Raw genomic sequence first — 24,523 nt, 5'->3', positions numbered from 1 at the left:
CTGGTTCATGTATGCTGCCATGGTAACTGCCACTTCAGGGCCGGGCGACAGGCTGCCACTCTCCCCTGAGCTGCCTGCAGTAACTGGATTTTTAGTGTCCAGTCACGTGTACTGACTGGAATTGCTGCATCGCCTGTTTCTGCCTAGTGTCCTCCTGTAATTTTCCTGCTCTTTTTCAGGATACTTGCAATTGGGTACAGGGCAGGGGCACAGGGAACAGAGTTTGTGCTTTTCAGATTTCAAGTAAATCCATGTCTTCTAATTTGGCATGTCTTAATTGTGTCACTTGAGCCATTCACCAGTCAGGGAGCCCATGTCAGACTTTGCTCTAGTCAGTCTGAGCCCACTGCTGGCTAACCCCCAATCAGTCACAGATTCAGTCTTGTATAATGCTCCGCACACCATTTCATACTAATCTCTACTCTGAATTTGCTTTCTAGCATTAAAAACATTGTCCTGACCTCTTAATTAGAAATGTATTGATACCATTAAGATTAGAAGTGTATTTGTACCAGCTGTTAACTTTATACCAGCTAACAGTTCTCCCCCTTCTGTTTAGCATGTCCCTCTTTCCTTAAACAGAGACCTCTTTCCCTATCAGCTTCCCAGAGAGAGTCCCCCAGAACGTCACTCAAGTTCCAAGAAGTTTGCTCTGAAGCTGGGGAGGTCTGGGGGAATGAAGATACAGCTGCCTTGGGGGAATGAAGATACAGCTGCCTTGGGGGAAACTGCATGGCACTTCTGCTTCCTCAGACCAGCGGGAGGGGTGGGGTGAGCAGGGGAGCTGCCTGTACTTCACTTGGGATTTTCTGGGGCCAGGAGAGAAGTGTGGTGTATTTCACTTCCCCTCCCTCAGGCTGCATGTGGCAGTGACGTGGAGGGTGCAGAAGGTCCCTGCCATTTCCTCCCTCGGGCTGCAGGGCAGAGTGGGTGAGATTGGGAAGTTACATGTCACTTCCCCAAGCAGGGGTTGGAGGGAGTCGGTGCTGCATGTCCCTCCTCTAGGCAGAAACAAATTAACAGGGTGGGGTTCCTGCATTTCCCTTCCTTAGGCGGGGGCTGGCGGGACATGTCCCTCCCCCTTGTTCAGAAAGCAGTTGCTGTTAGTGGAGGTGGGGGTTTGCATGTCCCTCCCCCCTCATCAATCCAGGAGGAGTCAGAGTGGCTGTGGTGGTCCGGGAAACAGCTGCATATCCTGGATCGCCCTCTCCCTGAAAAGTGTGGTATTCTTGCATCGACTGAGTCCATAGGAAAGTGTTTGCCAGGAGCTGTTATTCGGCAGAAATGCTGTGTGTGCAGATCCAACTCCTGGTTTGTTCCATGCTGCTAGTTTGCTGCAGTTTGGCTGAAGACGATGCAGCTTTGAGTCAAGACCAAGTGCCCTACTTTTTGAGTAAGTGAAGCAATGAGCCACCCATGTTGAGCAACTAGTGCGAAAGGCAGCTGCTGTGAACAGCCCTGGGCTTAATGTTGTTGCTTTTTCCTTTTCCTCCTCCTGTTCTCTCCTGCAGTTTTCCTTTTCCTTTTTGTTTTCCTCCTGTTCTGTCCTGCAGTTGTAGACTGCACTCAGCCTGTTTGGGGGATGTGTTCACACTGACAGCATGTTTACATGTGCAGCTCTTTGGCAGCAGCATGGGACTCTGGCTTTTGTTTGGGAAGTGAACATAATCACCAGGTTACACTAGGAAATGCTCTCCGTTTTTCAAACCAGATCCCTCTCCTCTTCTGGTGACTCCTCTCTGCTTCTTCCTTCCTGTTCTGGAGAAAAGTTTCACCACCCCCACTGCCACCGTGCCAGCTTCCCCCATGTCCTCTATACTCTGTCCTAGGGGAGGATAGTGGTGCTGTCCCCATTCCCCTGAGGGAAGCCCACTCTCCTCAGGGCTCTGTACTGAACTTTAGGGAGGGGAGTGAAGATGTTCCTTTCCCCACCCCAGCAATTATATGTTTGGTGAGAAGCATAAGGATTCCTCCATGCTAGGTTCTCCTACCTGCCAGAAGGCAGAAGGGTGAAGATCTGCTCTTCTTTCCTCTGCTTTTGGGGAGGGGAATGCACATCTCTATTTACCCTTCTGATAGCTTCCCGGCCTCTCTTCTCTGTCTTTTGACATGTCTTTACTGCAGAGTTAAGTGTTCGGGTGTTCGCACCAGGGTGAACCTACCTGAGATGTGAGCAGCCACACTACAGAGCCTGACTGGTGTGCGGCATTAGGACTTTGGGGGGCAAATCCCATGGTTCTCTGTGCTGCAGTAAACTGAGCTGCCGTATGATTCTTTCCCAGTGAATTGTGGGCACATAGGGGAATTGTGGGAAGGGAGTAGAGAACTAAGTGATCTAGCCTGGGTCCTCACTGCAGAGTGAGTGTGTTACCAGCCTGAGTGAAAGCCTCACATTCTGGCTACACCTCCAGGATAGGCCAGCTAGTCTGGGTTGAAAGTACCATCACACTGAGATAAACGTTTTGTGTGTGGACAGGAAGGGAGTTAGAGACAACTCCCAAGTAAGAGCCCTGGTTAATTCTGCAGTGAAGACGGACCCTTGGTGGGAGGAAAACAAAGATCCCCTCTCCCACCTCAATGGCTGCCTTTTATCCTGGGAGAACAGACTGTAGTCATCCCATCAGGTTTTCACCATTGCTCTCCTTCCCAATGTCTTGTCAGAGGACAGTGAAGTTCTCCCTATTCCGAGCAACTCCCTACTACTCTCCCATCTGCTGCTGCTGAGGGGAGTAAAACACTCTCATTACCAGCATGAGAAGTTTCCCACTGCCTTTTGTGGGAAGTGAAGGTGCCCTCTTGCAGTGTTGAACATAGTAAACAGGAACTGAGAGTGCTGACAGCTGTTGGCCTTTTACCCCTTGCAATCTGACTTTTTTTTTTTTTTTTGGCATAGAATGATGACCTAAGCATGTTGTTTTATTCACAGTATGTTTTTCCTGTACTAGGCTTGCCCATCTCCCTATATTGGATAGAGAAAAGCCAGCAATTCTAAAGCAGTTGACATTTATGTTTGAAGGGCATATCAAGTGGGGTCCCACATGGATCAGTTCTGGGTCCGGTTCTGTTCAATATCTTTATCAATGATTTAGATAATGGCATAGAGAGTACACTTACAAAGTTTGCAGATGATACGAAGCTGGGAGGGGTTGCAAGTTCTTTGGAGGATAGGATTAAAATTCAAAATGAACATGACAAACTGCAGAAATGGTCTGGAGTAAATAGGATGAAATTCAATAAGGACAAATGCAAAGTACTTCACTTAGGACAGAACAATCAGTTGCACACTTACAAAATGGGAAATGACTGCTTAGGAAGGACTACTGCAGAAAGAGATCTGGGAGTTAACAGTGTAACTCTGTTGCAAAACAAGCAAACATCATTCTGTTACAAGGATGAGGGAGAAAAATTGTTCTCCTTAACCTTTGCTTTTTGTCCTATCCTCAATGAGCTTAAATTGCAACAAGGGCAGTTTAAGTTGGACATTAGGAAAAACTTCCTGTCAGGGTGGTTAAGCACTGAAATAAATTGCCCTAGGGAGGTTGTGGAATATCCATCACTGGAGATTTTTAAGAGTAGGTTAGACAAACTTCTGTCAAGGATGGTCTAGACTCTAGATAATACTTAGTCCTGCCATGAGACCTCTCAAGGTTTCTTCCAGTCCTATGATTCGACTCTTCTCATTGACGCTTGCAAACTTGCAGAACCTCTAACTGTTCTTTGTTGTCCATGTTCGCTGAAGGGAACACAAGAAATAATGGGCTTAATCTACAACAAAGGAGATTTAGGTTAGATTTTAGGAAAATCTTTCCAGAGCTTAACTATGGTTATAGTTGAATAGGCTTCCAAGGGAGGTTGTGGAATCCCCATCATTAGAGGTTTTTAAGAACAGGTTGTACAAACACCTATCAGGGATGGTGTAGGTCAGGGGTCGGCAACCGTTCAGAAGTGGGGTGCCAAGTCTTCATTTATTCACTCTAATTTAAGGTTTCGCTTGCCAGTAATACATTTTAACGTTTTTAGAAGATCTCTTTCTATAAGTCTGTAATATATAAATAAACTATTGTTGTATGTAAATTAAATAAGGTTTTTAAAATGTTTAAGAAGCTTCATTTAAAATTAAATTAAAATGCAGAGCCCCCCGGACTGGTGGCCAGGATCCGGGCAGTGTGAGTGCCACTGAAAATCAGATCACATGCCGTCTTTGGCACGCATGCCATAGGTTGCCTGCCCCTGGTGTAGGTTTACTTGGTCCTGCCTCAGCGCAGGGGGGATGGACTAGATGACCTCTCGGAGTCCCTTTTAGCTCTACATTTCCATGATTCTATGAATTCTCTATGGCCAAGATTTTGTGACTAATGATTTTGGGTGCCTCGTTATTTGGGTGGCCAGCTTGAGCTATATTGAACAGGCCTGATTTTTAGAAAGTGCTGAGCATGTCTCAACCGAGAATAAAAATTACTGATTGTTCTTGAAAGTCTCGGCCTATGTAGTTAACATTTTATATAACATAAAATAGGTGTCACAATGCTGAATACTTAAACAAAAACAAGAAAGAGTGAGTTCAGAAGTACTAGCCTTAAATAAAAGGGTGGGATTATTTGCATTGGGCTGTGAAAGATTGCTGAGAGCTTAATGCATTTTTTTTTTATGCCACCACCAACTTGGAACAGTCTTCTTGTCTTTGGAGTACCTGTTGTTTTTAATATTTTACATGTAATTTGAAAGATAATTTCAAAGTTCTTTGTAAAAGCTAAGCATGTTTTAATTCAAATGGTCAAAACTAAGGCCCTGGTCCTGCATAACGTATAATAATCTGCAAAAAAGTATCATAAACTGAAACTTCTTTTTTCCCCAGACAAAGGGATGTTTATCATCCAAAGTGAACATCTCAATCTGTGCATTAAAGCAGATACATTTAGACTTGTTCTTGAAGACTGCAATCAACTTTCCAAATATATGTTGTGGAAATGGGTATCGAAACGTCATCTTTTCAACATAGGCAGAAGCACTTGTCTAGGACTGAACATCAGTAATGAAGAGCAACCATTAAGCCTGTTAGAATGTGATTCTGCTCAGCATTCATTATGGTGGAACTGTAAGGGAAAGCTGTTGGTTGGTGCATCACAATACAAACTAGCAGCTGAAAATGGCAAACACATTGTGGCAAAAAGAATCACTAATCACGAGTGGAAGCAGTACATGTCCTATGATGAAGATCTTTGTGAACGTCCATTTCAAGGTAAAAATAAAACAGTCTCCATCCACATTGCCATTAGAATTTTGTACAGTTTCTCTGAAGCAAGGTGAGACATAACTTATCAATTTCATTATCATTCCTGACCTGTATCATGCTGAGTCTTAAAATTAGGGTGTGTGTTTGTTTTTTTTTTTTACAGTATTATAAAGCATCACAAAGTGGATCAGGATCCCAATATTACAAGCCCTATGATTTTAAAAATCCTCAGGCAAACTACAAATAATCATCAGATTTGATTTTTAAAAAAGCATGATGTACTTTGAGTCTGGTGTTGACTTTCAAAGTCTTCACAGATCCCATCATTCCCTCCCTCGCCCTCCATTTCAGTGCATGTATTATGTTTCAAGAGGAAAAAGTCAAGCTCAAACACACAATATGTGTGCACAAATATCAGGAGGGAATTTCTCTAACTTCCCCCTGACATGGACTCCATATTTCCCTCTCTTAACCCCTGGGCCAGCATTCTCTCCTTCTCTGACCCCCGTTCACCTTTCCTAAGTACTCAGCACTCCCTTCCCCAGTTTCTTTCCTTTCCCTGTGTAAATTGCAGTCTGCCCTCTTCTTGGTAATTCCAGTCGCACCCCGTTGCTCCCTGGCAGGCTCCAGAAGCTCCTTCTTCGTAGCCCAAGCAAGCTGCCACATGATCCCTTCCCCAACCCCTGAAGGCTCCAGCAGCCTTCATCACCCCTGCAGATTCCAGTGCCCTCCTCCAACCAACCGTAGACCCTATTCCTCCTACCTTTCAGGCTCCATCAGCTGTCCTCCCAGGGAAGTGGCAATCTCTGTTCACCCATGAGCCTGTAGTTTCACTCCTCTATAGCACAGCTACCAAAGTGGGAACTGCAGGCAGCACAGGAACATTTCTGAGCATGTGGAAGCACTAGCAGCTGTCTGCAGTTTCCAGGTGCCTCTTTGTTCTGAGTAGGGCAGACCCCTGAATAGAATAGTAGAGCCACCCCATTGCCCCCACCAAGCTCAGCAGTAGTGGCCTCACCTCCCCAGTGCAATGAGAGTGAGTTAGTGAAGGTATAGGCTCCTGTCTGTAAGATACAAAATTGACCAGAGGTCACAATACAGTGTAGCAATATGAGGACTGGCAACCTCAAGGTCTGGATTTTGAACACCTGAAACACTGGGGTATGGAGATTGGTACTTTGGTTTATCCTATTATAGAGAAAGGGACCAAGAGCAAATTTCAGGATCCAGGCTCAGATTTCAAACACTTAAAGTTTAGGGGTATTTTGATCTGGTGTTTTGGCTAAGTGGTGGGTGTTGCATATAAACTAAAGAGTATAGGTTTCCATATTTACAGACAATACAAGCATCCAAATATGTTAACATTCATAAAAAAAGAAATGAAGATACAGAGATAAAATTGTTTCACTGTCACATTTCCAGCATGAGCTGTACATTTGACCCCTCACTCAGTCTCTCCATGAGGACCCCCTTCAAGTGACAGGGCCAGCACCTGCACTTCTCTCCTGCAATTCACCCCACTGTTAGGCTGATTCTCCAGATTACAGCATCCCACTTTTCCAACCATGTTTGCTCAGCAGGTCCAACTAGGTTTGGCCCCTGAGATAGATGTCCTGTTGGGAGCTGTAAGCAGCATAAAAATGCAGTGAGTTAGAACAGCTTCATTAAAACAAAATAGTATTTATTCACCTATAGAAACATAGCAATCAGAGAGAAAAGGTTTAAAACAACAAAAAGGCCTAAACAAACATTGTCTTACTTAAGCTTAGCATTCATCTCAAGATTTAGGTAGGCCTGACTCATCCCTGTACTCCAACATCTGGGAGAGGAGGATCAGTGTCTTCTCAGCAATCACTACCTCCTTCTGTGTCCCTCTGAGGTTCAGGGCTGAGGCTTTAATCCATCCCAAATCCTTTGCTTCATTTTCCCCCACTTGGATTCCCCCACCCTCTGGGGGTTGCTAAGCCAGCCTGCTGATCGGAGCATGATGAGGATAAATCTTCAAAGGTATTGACACCTATATCGTTTAAATACCAGTGATTGGCTACTTACAGCCATTGATTTTGGGTTTGTGCTGATGTGCAAAAAATCACTCAGGACTGATAGCATGATAGTAATCAAATAGAATGAGGTATGTATAATATTCATAAAAATAATACAGCTATCTCCCATGTGTCTCACACTGTCCGTTAACGTTGTTGGGCTTTGACCGAGATTCATAGTGAATAAACTACTCTCCCACCCTTATTGAGACAGACTGCCATCAGCTCTGGGAAACTAAAACTCTGTATGCTGTGCCTGAGCTGTAGACAGAGGACTTGGATCTCCAGGCTATCAGTCCAGCACCTTTCACAAATAGTAGTTTCATGCTAAAAACAATTATGGTGCTCTAAAAATGCCCCTATGCTGAAGGGCAATACTATGAAGTTAATACATTATTTAGTGAGGTAAAGCTTCTTTGCAGCTTTCAGATGTACTTAATTTTTTCCATATTTTGTTAATGAAAATATAGTAGGAAAAAATCTAGATTGTTTTGTAAAGGCATTAACCAAAGATACAGTGAATTCAAATAGCATTGGTTACTCTTCCCCAAAGTCAGATTGTTACCATTCACACTGTAAAATATATTTTTTTCCCTTTGGTAAAATACACTTATTAAAATTCTAGCGTCAAGGAACTATAGAAGAGAGGAATAAACATGGAAAATTCAAGAACAGTAGAAAACCATAAAACTCTTGGGGTTTGTTTGGCATTGAATATGTACAAAGAAGGATATGATGTTCAAAGCCCTGCTCTTGAAAATGTATCTAAAAGGACTTGTGCATGCAGATCAGGCAAATTGCATGGACATTTCTATGTGCAATTAGTCTCAAATGTAGATTTTGTATGCATAATTACTTTTTGCATATACATTTTTATAGTAGTAAATCAGGGTCACAGTTTTGAAAAATTGCCTGAAAATCTTAGGTTGACTGTAATTTTAAAAAAATAAACTTCTGCTGATGTAGGGTATGCTGCTATAGTCTTAATAACAGCATTGCTGTGATATCAAGTTTAAAAAAAAAAGTAGAAAAGAAACTACTATTTGACTGATACAGATTTTTCCATTTCCTTTTATTTTATTTATTGTAGAAACATATACCCTGCTGGGAAATTCTCTTGGTCTCCCTTGTATTTTTCCATTTAAATATAAGAACAAATGGTACTACGAATGCACCAGAGAGAGCAGGGAATTTTACTGGTGTGCCACAACAAGTCAGTATGAACGAGATGAAAAATGGGGGTTTTGCCCAAATGCTGGTATGTACTGCCTTTCTTCTCTGTTTTGTAAATAAAAGTTTGTCTGATGTCATACACTAGTTCAAGGAGAGCAGGTTGTTTTATGAATTGCAAGATCATTGCCATTCTGTTAGTATGGATGTTTCTTCAAAAAATTATAGCCATTACTATAATTCTTTATGCTTATCTCTGAGACCCAGATCCCTAGAGCAAAATATGAATACAAGGGATGTCCACTGACCTCCACTGACTGTACCCTTGCCCTTTTACCAGATCACCCATCCAGATGATCTATGGAGACTTTCTCCACAGCATGCAGGTGGATGATGATTCATTCGGTACAGGGCCTCTACTGTTTTTGACTACAGCACACCTTTTTAAGCTCCTTTTGGTCCCACACTGCCTTTAACAGGCTCAGTATTTGGCACTCGGTTCTCCCCCCTTCCGGGGGAGCTACAATCCACTGTCCAGCCACTTCCTTCCATGGCAAGTGCAGTCTACTGTTTAGCCACTTCCCCAGTGGCGAGGAGCAGGGTGGGAGGGACCCTGTAGATAGCAGCCAATTACTGCATCCCCTGCAACTCCTCTGCGGATCTCCCTGGGCCACTTCCCCGTGGCCCCAGCACCCTCTTTGCCCTAGCCTCAGGGCCTCAGCCTCCAGCACTGCTATGTCCAGGGTGCTTGCTGCCCTCAGCCTGCAAGGCAGCCAGTCTACCTTCCTTCTCAAGCTCCAGGGAGTGACTCCTCCTGCTCTGCCCTGCAGCCCTTCTTATATGAGCCTGCCGGGCCATGATTGGCTGCTCCCCTCAGACCTTTTCTAATTGGCTGCCTCCGGTGCACCCTCCCTAGGGCTGCTTTTAACTCCCTTTCTGATAGTGTGGAGCAGCTGCCCCATCACAGATAGTAAAAGACACATCATGAGACCCAAGACCACCCACTGCTAAATTTCAAGTCCCCACTCCAAAGCATGGGGACACTATAGCGTTTTGAAGGAAAAGGTCTCCAGAATTTCTTAACATTGGTAGATGAACATATTTTCCCCTACCTATGTTCTCGGAAACAGCGGAGCTATTTTGAGCAAATTTCCACCAAAAAAATTCTGCCTGAGACAGACAAGCAAGGTGGAAGATTGCAGCCCAAATAGTTAGAGTTCAGCAAAGTTATAAGCAACTAAAAACAGGGTTTTATAATGGGGAAATGTCAGGAAATCTTAATAAGCAGTACTACCAGCTTTGCCTTCATTAATTGTTCATAATGTGTTCATCCCTTAACAGAGTGTCCTCTTGGACACTGGGTAAGGGGAAATGTAACTGCCTTTCCCCTCTGGCTGTGGGGATCGGGGTTCGCCCTGTTCCTACAAAATTCACTGTGAGTTAGTTTCACCATTAAGCTTCTAGGAGCTGGTGCAAATTGTCATAGCTCTGACTGCAGTGAAGCTATGACAATTTAAACCAGGTGAGGACCTTCCCCCTAATACTCACTAACTTTGTGAAAAGCTGAACAGTTCATTTACATTGGTGAAAATTTTTAAACTTTTAAAATTCACATAGCATCCTATTTCCTTGTGTGCTTTTAACACTAAACATTGAAAATGAGTTCAAACTCATGCTTCAATAGCATTTCCATGTTGTGTTCAACATTAACTAGATTGTTATATTATAGTGTTCTCTGTAATTGTTTTGTTGCATCATGTTATTTTTAACTGATTTTCACACAGAGCCTGGGAGTGATATTTTTTGGGAGAAGAACCCTGACACCCAAATTTGCTACCAGTTCAATCTTTTTTCTATTCTTTCTTGGAATGAGGCACGTGTTGCCTGTCAGACACAAGGAGGAGATTTGCTGAGTATTGCAGACATGGCAGAACAGAAGTATATAAGTGGTGAGTAGATGTGTAGTTATGTTAAAACTTACTTAAATATATATTTTGCTTGTTTAGCTGGGCAGTTCTATTCATTTCAGAAGGGCCAGGATTTCATCCCATGTGTCAAATACTGCTGTTTAGTAGAAATGGGCCCCAACCAAAAGCTGGACCCAACATCCCCAGACTATGGAGAAGTTCAGACCCAAGTCTAGATCAAAACTTTACAGCTTTGGGATATTTCAGCCAGGTTGCCTGAGGAGCAGGCTGTATAGAGTGGCTATTCATTACTTAGATCTGTGGAGCCCCAACCAGTGTATTCATGCAGAAGGGTTTCCATAGATTTGCAAAGAGATGCTGCAACATAGCCACCAATATCTAGCATATACACCTCTTTTCTTACCCACTTCTGTTTTCAGGGCCTTTCCACACCATTTGTTCCAGTAATAAAAATGTTTAAATCTGAGTGCAAGTAAGCTACGGGCTTAACAAACAAAGTCCAAGGTTTATGTATATGTTACTCCAGGATGTAGTTATTTTATTTTATTTTCCCCTTCCAAATGGTTTACCATAAGGCTTATTATTCCATTCTTGAAATTGAAGCCTTTTTGGAAGTGTGCTGAGGTGTATCTGGCCTTTGTAGCTCCATACGGGTAGCTCTGAAGTCCTATACATCCCAACCCGGGAAGCAGTGAAGTGACAGGAAAGGAACAGTAAAGGTGGGTCCTCCAGGACTACATAGAGAAACCTCATGGAAGCAGCGAATCAGAGCCTGGTAGCCTTAACTAAAAGAAGCTGCAGGACCTTAGCAGGTCAGTTCCTGGCTGAGACCAGAGGAGTGAAAAAGGGTGCTCCTCTCTTGCCTGGAGGTAGAGAAGAACCTGAGGGAACTGGGCCTGAGATAAGGTTGAAGATAAAAGGGGCCCAGTAGGAAGAGGCCCAGGGAAATGGCAGTGACAGATTGGAGTAAGTAGTACGTGGCTTCTGTTCATTGGGTCCCTGAGTTGGAACCCAGAGTAGTGGGTGAGCCCAGGTTCCCCTAACAGCCACAAATAAAGTGGTGTAAACCCCAAGTAGAGGACCGGCCTTGTTTTGGACCCCAAACAAAGGGCTGAATCTATAGCAGCCAGGGCTGAAGACCCTAGCGAGGGCAAATAGACTGTTTGTTATTGGATTCTTTAATACCCCAGAAAGGGCTTCTTTGGACTTTGTGACCTGGCTGGAGGGCCAAGCCCCTGAAGACCTGCCAAAGTCAACTGCAGCCTTCAGGGGGTGCCAGAGGTGAGAAAAGGACTGCATTACCACACCTAGCTACTAGGAGGTGATCAGGCAGTGAATGCCCTGGTTACAACTTTGTGCCAGAAGTGGGATTCAAATCCCTATCCCATCAAGGTAGGATGAAGAGACAGGGGTAAGCATTTAACTGCATCAAGTATGAGATGTCTGATATCTCAGATCTGCAGATGGTCTTCACTGCAGAAGACATGAGGGAGATTCCCACACTTGCACCATTCTGTTTAGATGACAAATTCGAAGGACTGTCCCACATTGACAGAGGTGTCAATAGAGGAGGTTTTGAAACAAATTCATAAATTAAAGTGTAATAAGTCATGAGAACCAGATGGAGTTCCCCCAAGAGTTCTGAAAGAACTCAAATATGAAATTGCAGAACTACGAAGTGTGGTATGTAACCTATCACTTAAAATCAGCTTCTGTACCAGATGACTGGAGGATAGCTAATTTGACACCAATTTTTGTAAAAGGTTCCAGAGGGGATCCTGGTAATTTCAGGCCAGTAAACCTAACTTCAGTACCAGGGAAATAAGTTGGTTGAAACTATATTAAAGAATAGAATTATCAGACACATAGATGAACATGATTTGTTGGGAAAGAGTCAGCATGGCTTTTGTGAAGGGAAATCATGGCTCACCAAGCTATTAGAATTCTTTGAGGGGTTCAACAACTATGTGTACAAGGGTGATCCAGTCGAGATAGCGTGCTTGGATTTTCAGAAAACCTTTTATAAAGTCCTACACCAAAGGCTCTTAAGCAAAGTAAGCAGTCATGAGATAAGAGGGAAGGTCCCCTCATGGATCAGTAACTGGGTAAAGGATAGGAAACATGGGTATGAATTAATGGTCAGTTTTCACAGAGGAGGGAGGTAAATAGTGGGATCCCCCAAGGATCTGTACTGTGACCTGTGCAGTTCAACATATTCATAAGTGATCTGGAAAAGGATAAATAGAGGAGGTGGCAAATTTTGCAGACAGTACAAGATTACTCAGGATAGTTAAGTCCAAAGCTGACTGTGAAGAATTACAAAGGGATCTCCCAAAACTGGGTAAGGGGCAACACATTGGCAGATGAAATTCAATGTTGATAAATGCAAAGTAATGCACACTGGAAAACGTAATCCCAACTGTACACACAAAGGATGGGGTCTAAATTATGTCACCACTCAAGAAAAATCTTGGTGTGATCGTGAATAATTCTCCGAAAACATCTGCTCGGTGTGCAGTGGCAGTCAAAAAGCTAACAATGTTATGAGCCATTGGGAAAGGGATAGATAATAAGACAGAAAATACCATAATGCCACTATAGTAATCCCCATTGTATGCCCGCATAGTGAATACTGCATACAGTTCGGGTTGCCCCATCGCAAACAAGATATATTGGAATTGGAAAAAGTACAGAGAAGGGCATGGAATCTCTCCCAGAGGGAGAGATTAAAAAGACTGGGACTGCTCATCTTAGAAAAGGGACAATGAAGGTGGGATATAGTGGAGGTCTATAAAATCATGAATTGTGTGGAGAAAGTAAATAGAGGAGTGTTATTTACGCCTTCACATAACACAAGAGCCATGGGTCACCCAATGAAATTAATAGGCAACAGGTTTAAAACAAAGATAAGTACTTCTTCACACAATGCAAGGTCAGCCTGTGGAACACATTGCCAGGGGATGTTGTGAATGCCAGAAGCATAACTGGTTTAAAAAAAGAATTTGATAAGTTCATGTAGGATAGATCCATCAATGGCTGTTAGCCAACATGGTCAGGGATACAATCCCATGCTCTGAAGTGTCCCTAGCCTTGGTTTGCCAGAAGCTGGGAATGGGTGACAGGAGATGGATCACTTGATATTACCTGATCTGTTCATTACCTCTGAAGCATCTGTCATTGGCCACTGGTCGGAAGACAGGATGCTGGGCTAAATGGATCTTTGTCTGACCCAGTATGTCTTATATTCTTAACAGGGTCTTCCTCAGCAGAAAGCATAGGGTAGTGCTCAAGAAGCCAACAGTTAAGGGTGTGTAGACAGATGTTTAAAATACTCCAGTCGTTTAACAGGTCACCTGAAAAAGGTTACAAGGGCCCAACACAGCCTTACCAGGAGGGACCAATCATGGTGGTGGCCAATACACAGGACCAGGGAACCCCTATTTTAGAAGGAAAACAGAGCTCTGAGATTGGGATAGTTTGAATTGAAGACAGTCAAAGCCATAGCACAACTTGGGATGATCCGTTTAGGAAACAATTATACAGTCTAGGCTGAGATGAGGTATGATGGTGTCTGTGACGTTGTGCAGTCTACATGGTTTTATAAAAACATGATCATAAGTGAATATAATGTAACTGGGATAGTTTTATAAAAAAATTGATAATAAGTGACTATAATGCAAATGGGATATGCTTTGTGCAAAAGGTCTCTTGTAAGGTATCATTACAAAGCTCATAAGCTACTGAGTGTGATCATCCTATTTGTAGAAATGTACCACTCTTGTATCTAAAACTAGAAATATAAAATGTAACTCTGAGGGCCTATTGTAATTATGTAAAGTGTGGGCCATTAATGATGGTTTGGAATCTTGATGACTCCCATTGTCTGCAGATGGCTGTTTACCTGTGAGTCTCCCTGTATATGTGTGTGCTGGCAAGTGAGTAATGAAGTCTTGCAGTGACATGTGATCATGTCACCTGAACTGGAATCCATCTTTAACCTGGTGCTTTTCCAGTGAGGGGAGGGGGTGGGAACCCAGAGGAACAAAGGGTTCCCGCCTTATGCAAAAGATATATAAAGGGGTGGAAGAGAACTGGGAGAGAGAGAGGAGCCATCATGGAGAATCCCCTAGATAACACCTAAGCTGGAACAAAAGCTGTACCAGGGGAAAGAATTGTGCCCAGGCCTGGAAGGTGTCCAGTCTGAGAAAAACTTACTGAAGCATCTCTGAGGGTGAGATTATCTGTATTTAGTTTGATTAGGCATAGATTTGCGCATTTTATTTTATTTTGCTTGTGACTTACTTTGTTCTGTCTGTTACTACTTTGAACCACTTAAATCCTACTGTCTGTATTTAATAAAATCACTTTTTATTTAGTAATATACTCAGAGTATGTATTAATACCTGGGGGAGCAAACAACTGTGCATATCTCTCTATCAGTGTTATAGAGGGCGAACAATTTATGAGTTTGCCCTGCATAAACTTTATGCAGGGTAAAACGGATTTATCGGGTTTAGACCCCATTGGGAGTTGGGCATCTGAGTGCTAAAAACAAGCACACTCCTGTGAGCTGGTTTTCAGGTAAACTTGCAGCTTTGGGACAAGTGATTCAGACCCTGAGTCTTTGTTAGAGCAGACTGGAGTGTCTGGCTCAGCAAGACTGGGTGCTGAAATCCTGAGCTGGCAGGGAAAACAGAAGCAGGGGTAGTCTTTGCACATTGGGTGGCAGCTCCCAAGGGGGTTTCTGTGATCCAACCCGTCACAGTGGCGTAGTCGAGCAGGATCTGTGCACAGCTGATTGCTTTGAGATACTGGTAGTGATTTTAAGTGAGTTTTAAGTGTGGTGGCTGAAGAACAGACAAAGTGGTTACTGGTTTGTTATTTTCTGTTTGCTTATTTCGGGAAAGGGAATTAGGGACAGAAAAGGAAGCAAAATAAGTAAGAATGAAGATCAAAAGAAGCTAAAACTACACAAGTTGCAAATTGCCCAGAAAGACTGAACAATGGGCGCTGGAAATGTCTCTGTTAACTAAGAAGCCCCTGAGCTGAGTACATCTCAGTTTCAGTGAACTGCAGATGGGTGTGGCCCAACCTCTGTCTGTGCTAAAGCTGACTGGAGTGTCTAACCTAGCAAGACAGGAGGGGAGGGGTGCCTGTTCTGGCAGGAGGGTGTTCTCTGTGGTATCCCAGCTCATCAAGTGATGGTCTCAAGGGAAAACAAATGGAAATTGATGTACAATTTGCCTGGAAAAAGGCTGACCTGGAAAAAGAAAAGGCTGCCCACCAGCCTGGACTTAAGAGACAAAGCAAGTAAGACCCAGAAGCATAACCTGGCTGTAATGGAGTGGAAGAGGTGCACAGAGACATGTATCCTGGAGCTGGAAGTTGGGGTCCTGGTGACTGCTGCGGTGGGAACAAACCCCAAGGACTCTAGCTGAAAGCAAACCCAACCTAAGTGAAAGGGGGGGGATTTTGCTGGCCAGCGAAAGGTCCCTCATAGCTGGTAGCTGTGAGCCTACAGCTGGGTCAGGGTCTCTTTCCCTTTTGGGGGACACAGGAGTGTCTGCCCAGTAGGGGAGCCCAAAAACGAATTTTAGGTATACTGCCTCCGCCATGGTCAGTGTCCAAGTCTCTGGCAGTAAGTTCAGGAGGAGGGTGTGACGTTGTGCAGTCTACATGGTTTTATAAAAACATGATCATAAGTGAATATAATGTAACTGGGATAGTTTTATAAAAAAATTGATAATAAGTGACTATAATGCAAATGGGATATGCTTTGTGCAAAAGGTCTCTTGTAAGGTATCATTACAAAGCTCATAAGCTACTGAGTGTGATCATCCTATTTGTAGAAATGTACCACTCTTGTATCTAAAACTAGAAATATAAAATGTAACTCTGAGGGCCTATTGTAATTATGTAAAGTGTGGGCCATTAATGATGGTTTGGAATCTTGATGACTCCCATTGTCTGCAGATGGCTGTTTACCTGTGAGTCTCCCTGTATATGTGTGTGCTGGCAAGTGAGTAATGAAGTCTTGCAGTGACATGTGATCATGTCACCTGAACTGGAATCCATCTTTAACCTGGTGCTTTTCCAGTGAGGGGAGGGGGTGGGAACCCAGAGGAACAAAGGGTTCCCGCCTTATGCAAAAGATATATAAAGGGGTGGAAGAGAACTGGGAGAGAGAGAGAGGAGCCATCATGGAGAATCCCCTAGATAACACCTAAGCTGGAACAAAAGCTGTACCAGGGGAAAGAATTGTGCCCAGGCCTGGAAGGTGTCCAATCTGAGAAAAACTTACTGAAGCATCTCTGAGGGTGAGATTATCTGTATTTAGTTTGATTAGGCATAGATTTGCGCATTTTATTTTATTTTGCTTGTGACTTACTTTGTTCTGTCTGTTACTACTTTGAACCACTTAAATCCTACTGTCTGTATTTAATAAAATCACTTTTTATTTAGTAATATACTCAGAGTATGTATTAATACCTGGGGGAGCAAACAACTGTGCATATCTCTCTATCAGTGTTATAGAGGGCGAACAATTTATGAGTTTGCCCTGCATAAACTTTATGCAGGGTAAAACGGATTTATCGGGTTTAGACCCCATTGGGAGTTGGGCATCTGAGTGCTAAAAACAAGCACACTCCTGTGAGCTGGTTTTCAGGTAAACTTGCAGCTTTGGGACAAGTGATTCAGACCCTGAGTCTTTGTTAGAGCAGACTGGAGTGTCTGGCTCAGCAAGACTGGGTGCTGAAATCCTGAGCTGGCAGGGAAAACAGAAGCAGGGGTAGTCTTTGCACATTGGGTGGCAGCTCCCAAGGGGGTTTCTGTGATCCAACCCGTCACAGTGTCTAAATCAGATCTCCCCTCGCTGCTTTAGAGGCGAAGGTAGTGCTGCTAAAACAGCTATGGGATTCAGAGTCCAAGAAATGCCAGGCTGATGGCCACCAGACAGCTAAGGGGAACAGGGAACTAGTTGACAGAAGCCATCAACCAGTCAAGACACTGTGGATGGACAATACAGTACCATGCAAAAGAATTTGAAGCAACTGCTGCAGCTGGAATAGAAGAGAGCAAACAAGCTTCAGAAGTGACTGAGAGATCCAGCCCAATGTCAGGATCCAGACACCAGTCCCTCCTCAGTCAAGCAGCTACTCATGGAGATGGGTCTAAAATGGGAGATGAATTAAAGAGGCTGCTAAAGGAGCAACTGCAAAGTCTGCAGGTAGTGAAGCAGACTAAGACCTCCCAGCTCCAAGAACAGCTAGACAAGCTCACGGAGGAGTTAAAGGAGAATCAAAAGAGTTGCAGGCAACAACAGATGGAGAAGAAAACTCTTTACATTGACAGTGGAGCCAAGATTGAGGTGATCTGGTAGAGCAAAGATTTGGTGCTGACATCTGTGCAAACTTTGTAACATGAAGTTACATCAGGATTTACAGAGTTTTGCAGAATATCTCCAAGATGTAGGACCAGCTACCAACACAAGGTAGTTCTACAAGCCCTCTGGGACCAGATACAGATCTTGGAAGCACATCAGATGAGTCTGCAAGATCAGAATTTAGTACTGCAAGCTGCAGCAACAACGGAGCAAGAAGGAGATGCTCATAGGACAATGGGATGACTTCAGCGCTCAGCTACGAGAATCCATCTGAGCCAGCAACCACTTTCTGAAACAAATTTGAGGAATTGAGAGGACAGAGGATGATGGTCCAGGAGAAGGCAGAGAGGTATGATTAAAAACACAAGTATGGACTTGAAGTGGAAAGCAGGGTGATAGTTGACCAGGAAGCTTACATCCGCACAAGGAGCGGGGTAAGGATTTGAGCAGCCAGGAAAATGGTGTGAGGATATGGATTCACCGCCCAGTGAAGGACTTAGTATCAACAGCTGCCAGTACCAAGCCTCTGTCGACTGTAGAGGCTCCAATAATGGCAGTAGCCTTTACAGCTACCCAACCCCTACTGAAGTGGAGAAAAGTAGAAGATAGGGTCACTGCAGGTGATGGGGTCAAACAGGAAGTCATGGCTCAACTCAACGTCCTACAGGTCTAAAAGGTCAAGGCCGTGTAGGAACTCAAAGAGATGCGCTCCTCAAGGGACCAGATCTTAGCCCAAGCAGTGCAGTGGGAACAGGACCCATCTCATAATTGAAAAAGAGACTGGGGAACAGCAGTGTTTGCTGCAGAAGTTGCTGACTTAGCTCCATAATTTGCTTTAGGTCCAGTCAGGGTTGAAGTCTAGCAGGTTAAAGATAAAGAGTGAGAAAGCCTGAAGGCTGAGGTAGCCCATCCTTTGAAAAGAGTTGGAATCGTGCAGGGTGCAACCACTACAACAGGAACTTGGATTGAGCCAGGAGGGACATGAGCCAGTTGTAATTAGGAGCTGCCCTGCTATAGACCTAATGATATGAGATCACAATGAAGCTGCAAGCCAAAGCCACAACTGGACCCCTGCTAAAAAGAAGAGCTATAGCTAGAGGAAAAAGGAAGATAAAGGTGATCCCGATATACTGAATTTCAACCATAAAATAGCATTGGTACAGAAAGAACAAAAGCAGGTGTTACTAAGCCAGATACTACAAGCAGTGAGCAAAACAGTGCAATCCCTGGTTTTTGGAAACTCTGAAAGTGATCTAAATGTAGCTTGCGAGAGCCTTATCTCTGAAGGTTGTACATGCAGGTGCACCCAGGGAGATTCCTCTCAAGCTCAGGAGGCCACAGCAGAAAAGTTTCTTTCTAGTGAAATCCCAATGCTGTTAACCACTCTAGAGATGAAAAAGGGCTTCAACTAGCTGAACGCTCGGCACATCATAAATTACAGCATGCCATGGACTGTTGAGGACTATGTGCACTGTATGGGATACCTATAATGGGGGAACTCCAGGCTTTCGCCACTTCATGTTTCTCTGAGGAAGATAAGGGTATTGGCAAGAACCTGGCTGACTTCCTTGTAATAGCTAAACAAAAAGTGTCCCCTGGCTAGAGAACATAGTTAAAGGGTAACTGGTCAAACCCACCTTTTGATGTATGTTGACTCCAGAGCAGGGGAACTCCCAGGGAGCCTAAATTGAACATGTTTTCCAGGCAGAGAGGTCTGGGAGAGAAGACCCTGAGGAAGCAGGGCGAATCCTGGACAAGAGGGAATGTTATTACCCTCAGACAGAACCACCACCCCAACTCCCTTCTGCAGGGGAAGGTATGTGATGGGGTGTATCTGGCCTCTGCAGCTCACTAAGGGAGACCCCACAGTCCTACTACATGCCACCCCAGGAAGCAGTGAAGTAACAGGAAAGGAACAGCAAAGGTGGGTCTTCCAGGCCTGCCTAGAGAAACCTCACAGAAGCAGCTAATCAGAGACCAGCAGGCTTAGAAAAAAATACACTGCAGTGTCTTTAACACGTCAGTTCCTAGTTGGGACCAACGGAGTGAAGAAGAGAGAGAGAACCAGAGGATGCTGGCCCTGAAATAGGGCTGGAGATAAAAGGGGCCCGGTACTAGGAAGAGACCCAGGAAAATAGCAGCCATAGATTGGAGTAAGTAGTACATGGCTGCTGTTTATAGGATTCTTGGGTTAGAACCCGGAGTAGTGGGTGAGCCTAGGTTCCCCTAAGAGCCACAGGTAAAGTGGTGTAAATCCCAAGAAAGGGATAGGCCTTGTTTTGGAGCCAAATTTAATGGGCCCAGAGCTGGGGCTCAAGACCCTAGCGAGAGCAAATAGACTGTTAGTTATTGTACACTTTGGTACTGCAGAAAGGCTTCATTTACATTTAATGACTTGGCCGGAGGGACAAGCTGCTGAAGACCTGCCAAGGTTGGTTGGCAGACTGCGGGGGGTGCCTGGAGTGAGAAAAGGACTGCAGTTTCACACCCAGCACTCAAGAGATGAGTGCCCCCATTACAGGAAGTTACAGGTGTGTTCATTTTCCCTGGAGAATTTCACAAATACAATGTGAGAGCCTTTTAATTGCAAGCTATAACTACCTTCTTCCCTGTGTCAAAATCTATTTATTCTGCGGTACCTGTACTAACTGGATTGGGTTGACCAGAAGGTTTTGCAGGTTTTAAGTAAATATCGGGTATGGGGGAATGACACTCTCTTCATAAACAGAAAACACTTCTTTGTCTTTGATATATTTGTTTTCCTGCTTGTGGAAAGGGTCTCTTAAATAAGCCTTTGTTTGTGATCTTCCCTTAGAGCCTGATCCTGAAACCCTTGAAGTCAATGGGATTTCTAGTTTGACTAAAGAATATAAGTATAGGTAAAGGGTTGCAGAATCGGGCTTCTAGTTTTGTGCTCTAAAGACTGCTCTGAATCCTGATACTTCCCCTCTCTACAAATATCAGTTTTATCCTGTTGTTGTAGCTGAGGCTTGGCCTGACATGAGTGATTAACACATGGAAGGAGGCCCCATTTCTTGAAGATAGACTTTGGAGGTAAACAGATCATTAGGCTAAAAAGACAAAATGTCTGGACCAGCCAAGATAAGAGGAAGGACCATTTACTACAAGCAAAATAATGATGAACAAGATAAGGTAGGAATGTAGAGAGGTGGTAAAGAGGAGGTCGCACATGGACAGGATATGCTGCACAGCAATTGCTTCTTGCAAAGTAACCAAGCCAATCCAAAAACGTGTGATGCACTGTATAGTAAATGCCATGAGATATGTAATGTATATAAAGGGAGAGGCTTTCTGTGTAACTTTGGAGCTGTTATGTACCCTGCATCCATCCCCACTGCATTTGAATCTGATCAATTCAGCGTAGTGTTGCTGTATGCCAAGTAAAGATACCTGAGGGACACAGTCTGGAGTTGAACAGAATTCTTGGAAAGCCAAATGGAAAGAAGTCTCAGAGGGAATCCCAACATAGTGGTGTCATGCCTCAACCTGGATCCATTCGTCTGGAGCAGGTAATGTATAGTTTATTGTATGTGTCAAGGTTTGCAATGGCATTAGAAGGGTTTAAATTTGAAGAAGTTGCCAGGGCACTGGAGGGGTGGGTTGTGTCCAAAAGAGGCCCCTATGAACTCCCCAGAGATGTGTTTGGGGGAGACTGGAACTGGGTGGAAAAGGAACTCCAACACTTAGTGCTGGATAAGAAATGTAAAACAGACAAGCAAAAGACTTTGTTACAAGGCTTAATATTGGGAATCCGAGCCTTGGATAAACAACTGAAGGACTTAAAGATTCAAGTCCACAAATTGGAAAAGGAAAGAAATGGCTGGAGGAACAGAAAGAAATATACAAGGTACATGCAATACAATCCAACAAGACATGTTTGGAGAAGAATGAAAGCTGTGAGGCATTAAGGAGGAACAAGACCAGCTCATGGAACAAGTAGCAAATTTACGGGACTAGTTGTGACAGTGCCAGCATGATGGGAGACGGGACCCAGCAGGGTTTTCCCAATTTGCAGTGTAGCTATGGGACGTGCTTGTGCAGTAGAGGGATGATTGGAATAGGTATACTCAGTGGTTTTTTAAAGGAATGGCCTTGAAAGATATGAACCACTTAACTATGCAGGATTGGGAGAAGGTATTGCAGAAATCTTTGGGAAGTTTATGGACATGGGTCATAGAGCATACCCTGGAGGATTCAGTTTTAGGGGCAGAGTTGGCATGGGTGTTTTACAATTTAAGATCAGCTCAAGCAGAGGTGTTTAATATGAAGTTCTTCCTGAAGGAGGGTCTGAGTGAACTAGCAGATTGCCTCCTTGAGTGATGGAATCTACAGAAGCCTAATATGCATAATTTACTAGCTACAGGAGAGAGAACACACATTGAAATGACAAGTATCAGAGGGGTAGCCGTGTTAGTCTGAATCTGTAAAAAGCAACAGAGGGTCCTGTGGCACCTTTAAGACTAACAGAAGTATTGGGAGCATAAGCTTTCGTGGGTAAGAACCTCACTTCTTCAGATGCAAGACTTCTGCATCTGAAGAAGTGAGGTTCTTACCCACGAAAGCTTATGCTCCCAATACTTCTGTTAGTCTTAAAGGTGCCACAGGACCCTCTGTTGCTTTTTACACATTGAAATGTTGCTAGTTGTGCTGTCACTGGAATGCAAGGACTGTGTTTTACAATTTGACCTTAATCCTTCTAAGTTGGACAGTCTGTTGTCCAGAGGAGAGCACTGGTGGGGGCTACATATAAATCCACAGTGTTGGTGGCAGAAGCCAAGATTTTCCAAGTGGAATCCAGCCCTAGGGGCAAGGGACTCTGGGGAAAGGGACAAGTAGATCAGGAACACGGAAGACCCTGGGTGCCATTCTGACAGCTTAAGAATGAGGAGGAGGAACTGGAGAGGAAGTGAAGAGATTGAAAGCTCTGCAAGGTAGCCAGTCTGGTGAGCAGCCTCACCCAGTGAGCTCCCAATAGGGCTGCCAGACCCTTGCACCCCAGCTGTCTCTCGTAGCACCCCTTTTACAGGATGGCTGGCATGCCCCATGGTAAACATCACTATAGTGGGAGTGGAAGAGGACATGTTACTAGACAGTGGGGTAGCAATAACCATGACAGGGCACTTGCCAAAAGGGACAGAGGAAGGGAGATTCAGGAAGTTACTGGAGTAACTTGTCCAGTTCAGATTAGGGAAAAGGAACCAATTATAATAGGAACATGGAGATTGTGACATGGTAGTAAATTCACAAGAAGAAATTCTAGGGATTCGTGTGTTAGTGGAAATGAAATTAGTGGTGGATTTGACTAATATGGTGCTTTGGGGGAATGTGGAAGGAGGTGTCATGCCCAATGCATAAGAAATTGCTCTATGATATGAACAGGACACACCTGCTTGGGTACCCCAACTAATGGAGACCTTTTCAGAGGTATGGGCCAAGTCCACCACCCCAGAGTCAATATCCAGTACCTAAGGAGTCCCTTCAGTCCAATTCAGGAGATAGTGGAGGCATTGTTAGAGCAAGGTGTGATAAAGCCAATGTCCTCAGTGTGTAATTCCACAGCCTGGCCAGCGCAGAAGCCAGGAGGGGGATGGAGCTTGACCGTAAACTATAGGAGCATAAACTATAGGGCAAAATCTGTGGCTGCTTTAGTGATGGCTTATCCTGAGATGACTGCAAAAATCTCTCATAGAATGAAGTGGTTTTTTGTGCTGAACATTAGTAATGGGTTCTGGTCCCTCCCCCTAGTCCCAGAGTGTCAGTACAGGATGGCTTTTACATGGGGGAGGGCATATAATATGCATGTACTGTACTGCCCCAGGGGTACAAAGATTCCCCCACCATTTACACTGCTTCATGTGAGCATGGACTCTGGGACTTCCCTCAGCCAGACAGACTCATCCAGTACATTGATGAAATACTGATTCAGTCCCCTACGGAAGAGGAACATAAACAGGATTTGTTTGAGGCTTTGCAGTGTCTGCAGTGGTCAGGATTAAAAGTGAATAGTGGAAATAGTACAGCTGGCAAGGAAAGAGGTGACTTTCTTGGGAGTGTCAATAGATGAGGAAAGGCAAAACATAGACCACCAGAGAGCAGAGTTAATCTCCAAACTGCCCATCTCCACAGACAAACCGGCTCTACAATCTTTTTCTTGGAATAACAGGATTTTGCAGGGAGTTTTCTCCCCAGCAAGTCCATTATATGAATTGGTAATGGCACCTCATTGGGATTGGCAGGAAGAGCACACTGAAACAGTGGCTGAGCCAAATAGGCTTTTGGGGGCGCTCTGGTACTGACTAGTCCGGATGAGAGTAACACTGGGTGCATTAAAAAGTCTAACTCCAAACAGTATAGGGGTTGTGTTCATGCAGAAATATGGAGATCAGGATCAGCCGGTGGCATTTGCCTCCCGACTGCTGCAGGGTGTGGAACTAAAGTATAACTGGTGTGAGAAAATCATGTTGGCAGCATACTGGGCTATTATCAAGCACAAAAGCTTGGTGGGAAGCCAAAACATGTTTATAGTCAGCCAGCATACTCCCCTTAAGGTAGTTCTAGGAGGAAACGTATCAGCTGGGCAAGTGAGCAATGAAAGAATTCAGAAATGGACTCTGGCTTTGCAAGGAGAAAATGTGGAGGCTGTCCAGCTTATGGAACCAAAGGACTGGATTGCAGGAATTTGCATAGGAGGGATGCTACATGAGTGTGAGGTCAGCCCCTCTAGCACTGGGTATCCAATCTTTTT

The 24,523-nt window shown here is 44.1% G+C and overlaps 1 protein-coding gene across 2 annotated transcripts in view; it reads left to right on the top strand.

Moving 5' to 3' along the window:
* Positions 1–1,284: 1,284 nt before the first annotated feature.
* PLA2R1 (phospholipase A2 receptor 1) overlaps positions 1,285–24,523 on the top strand; it is an 81,493-nt gene continuing 58,254 nt past the window's right edge. For both annotated transcript variants that reach the window (XM_065413477.1, XM_065413476.1), the window contains exons 1-4: positions 1,285–1,393; positions 4,856–5,239; positions 8,366–8,533; positions 10,230–10,394. In XM_065413477.1, coding sequence (XP_065269549.1) covers positions 1,285–1,393; positions 4,856–5,239; positions 8,366–8,533; positions 10,230–10,394 — 826 coding nt within the window. The remainder of the gene's footprint in view (positions 1,394–4,855; positions 5,240–8,365; positions 8,534–10,229; positions 10,395–24,523) is intronic.

This window comes from Emys orbicularis, chromosome 11, assembly GCF_028017835.1.
Source record: "Emys orbicularis isolate rEmyOrb1 chromosome 11, rEmyOrb1.hap1, whole genome shotgun sequence".
NCBI classification, from domain to species: Eukaryota; Metazoa; Chordata; order Testudines; family Emydidae; genus Emys; species Emys orbicularis.
Note: the sequence above shows the minus strand (reverse complement) of the source record. Positions and strands in the feature narration are given on the sequence as shown.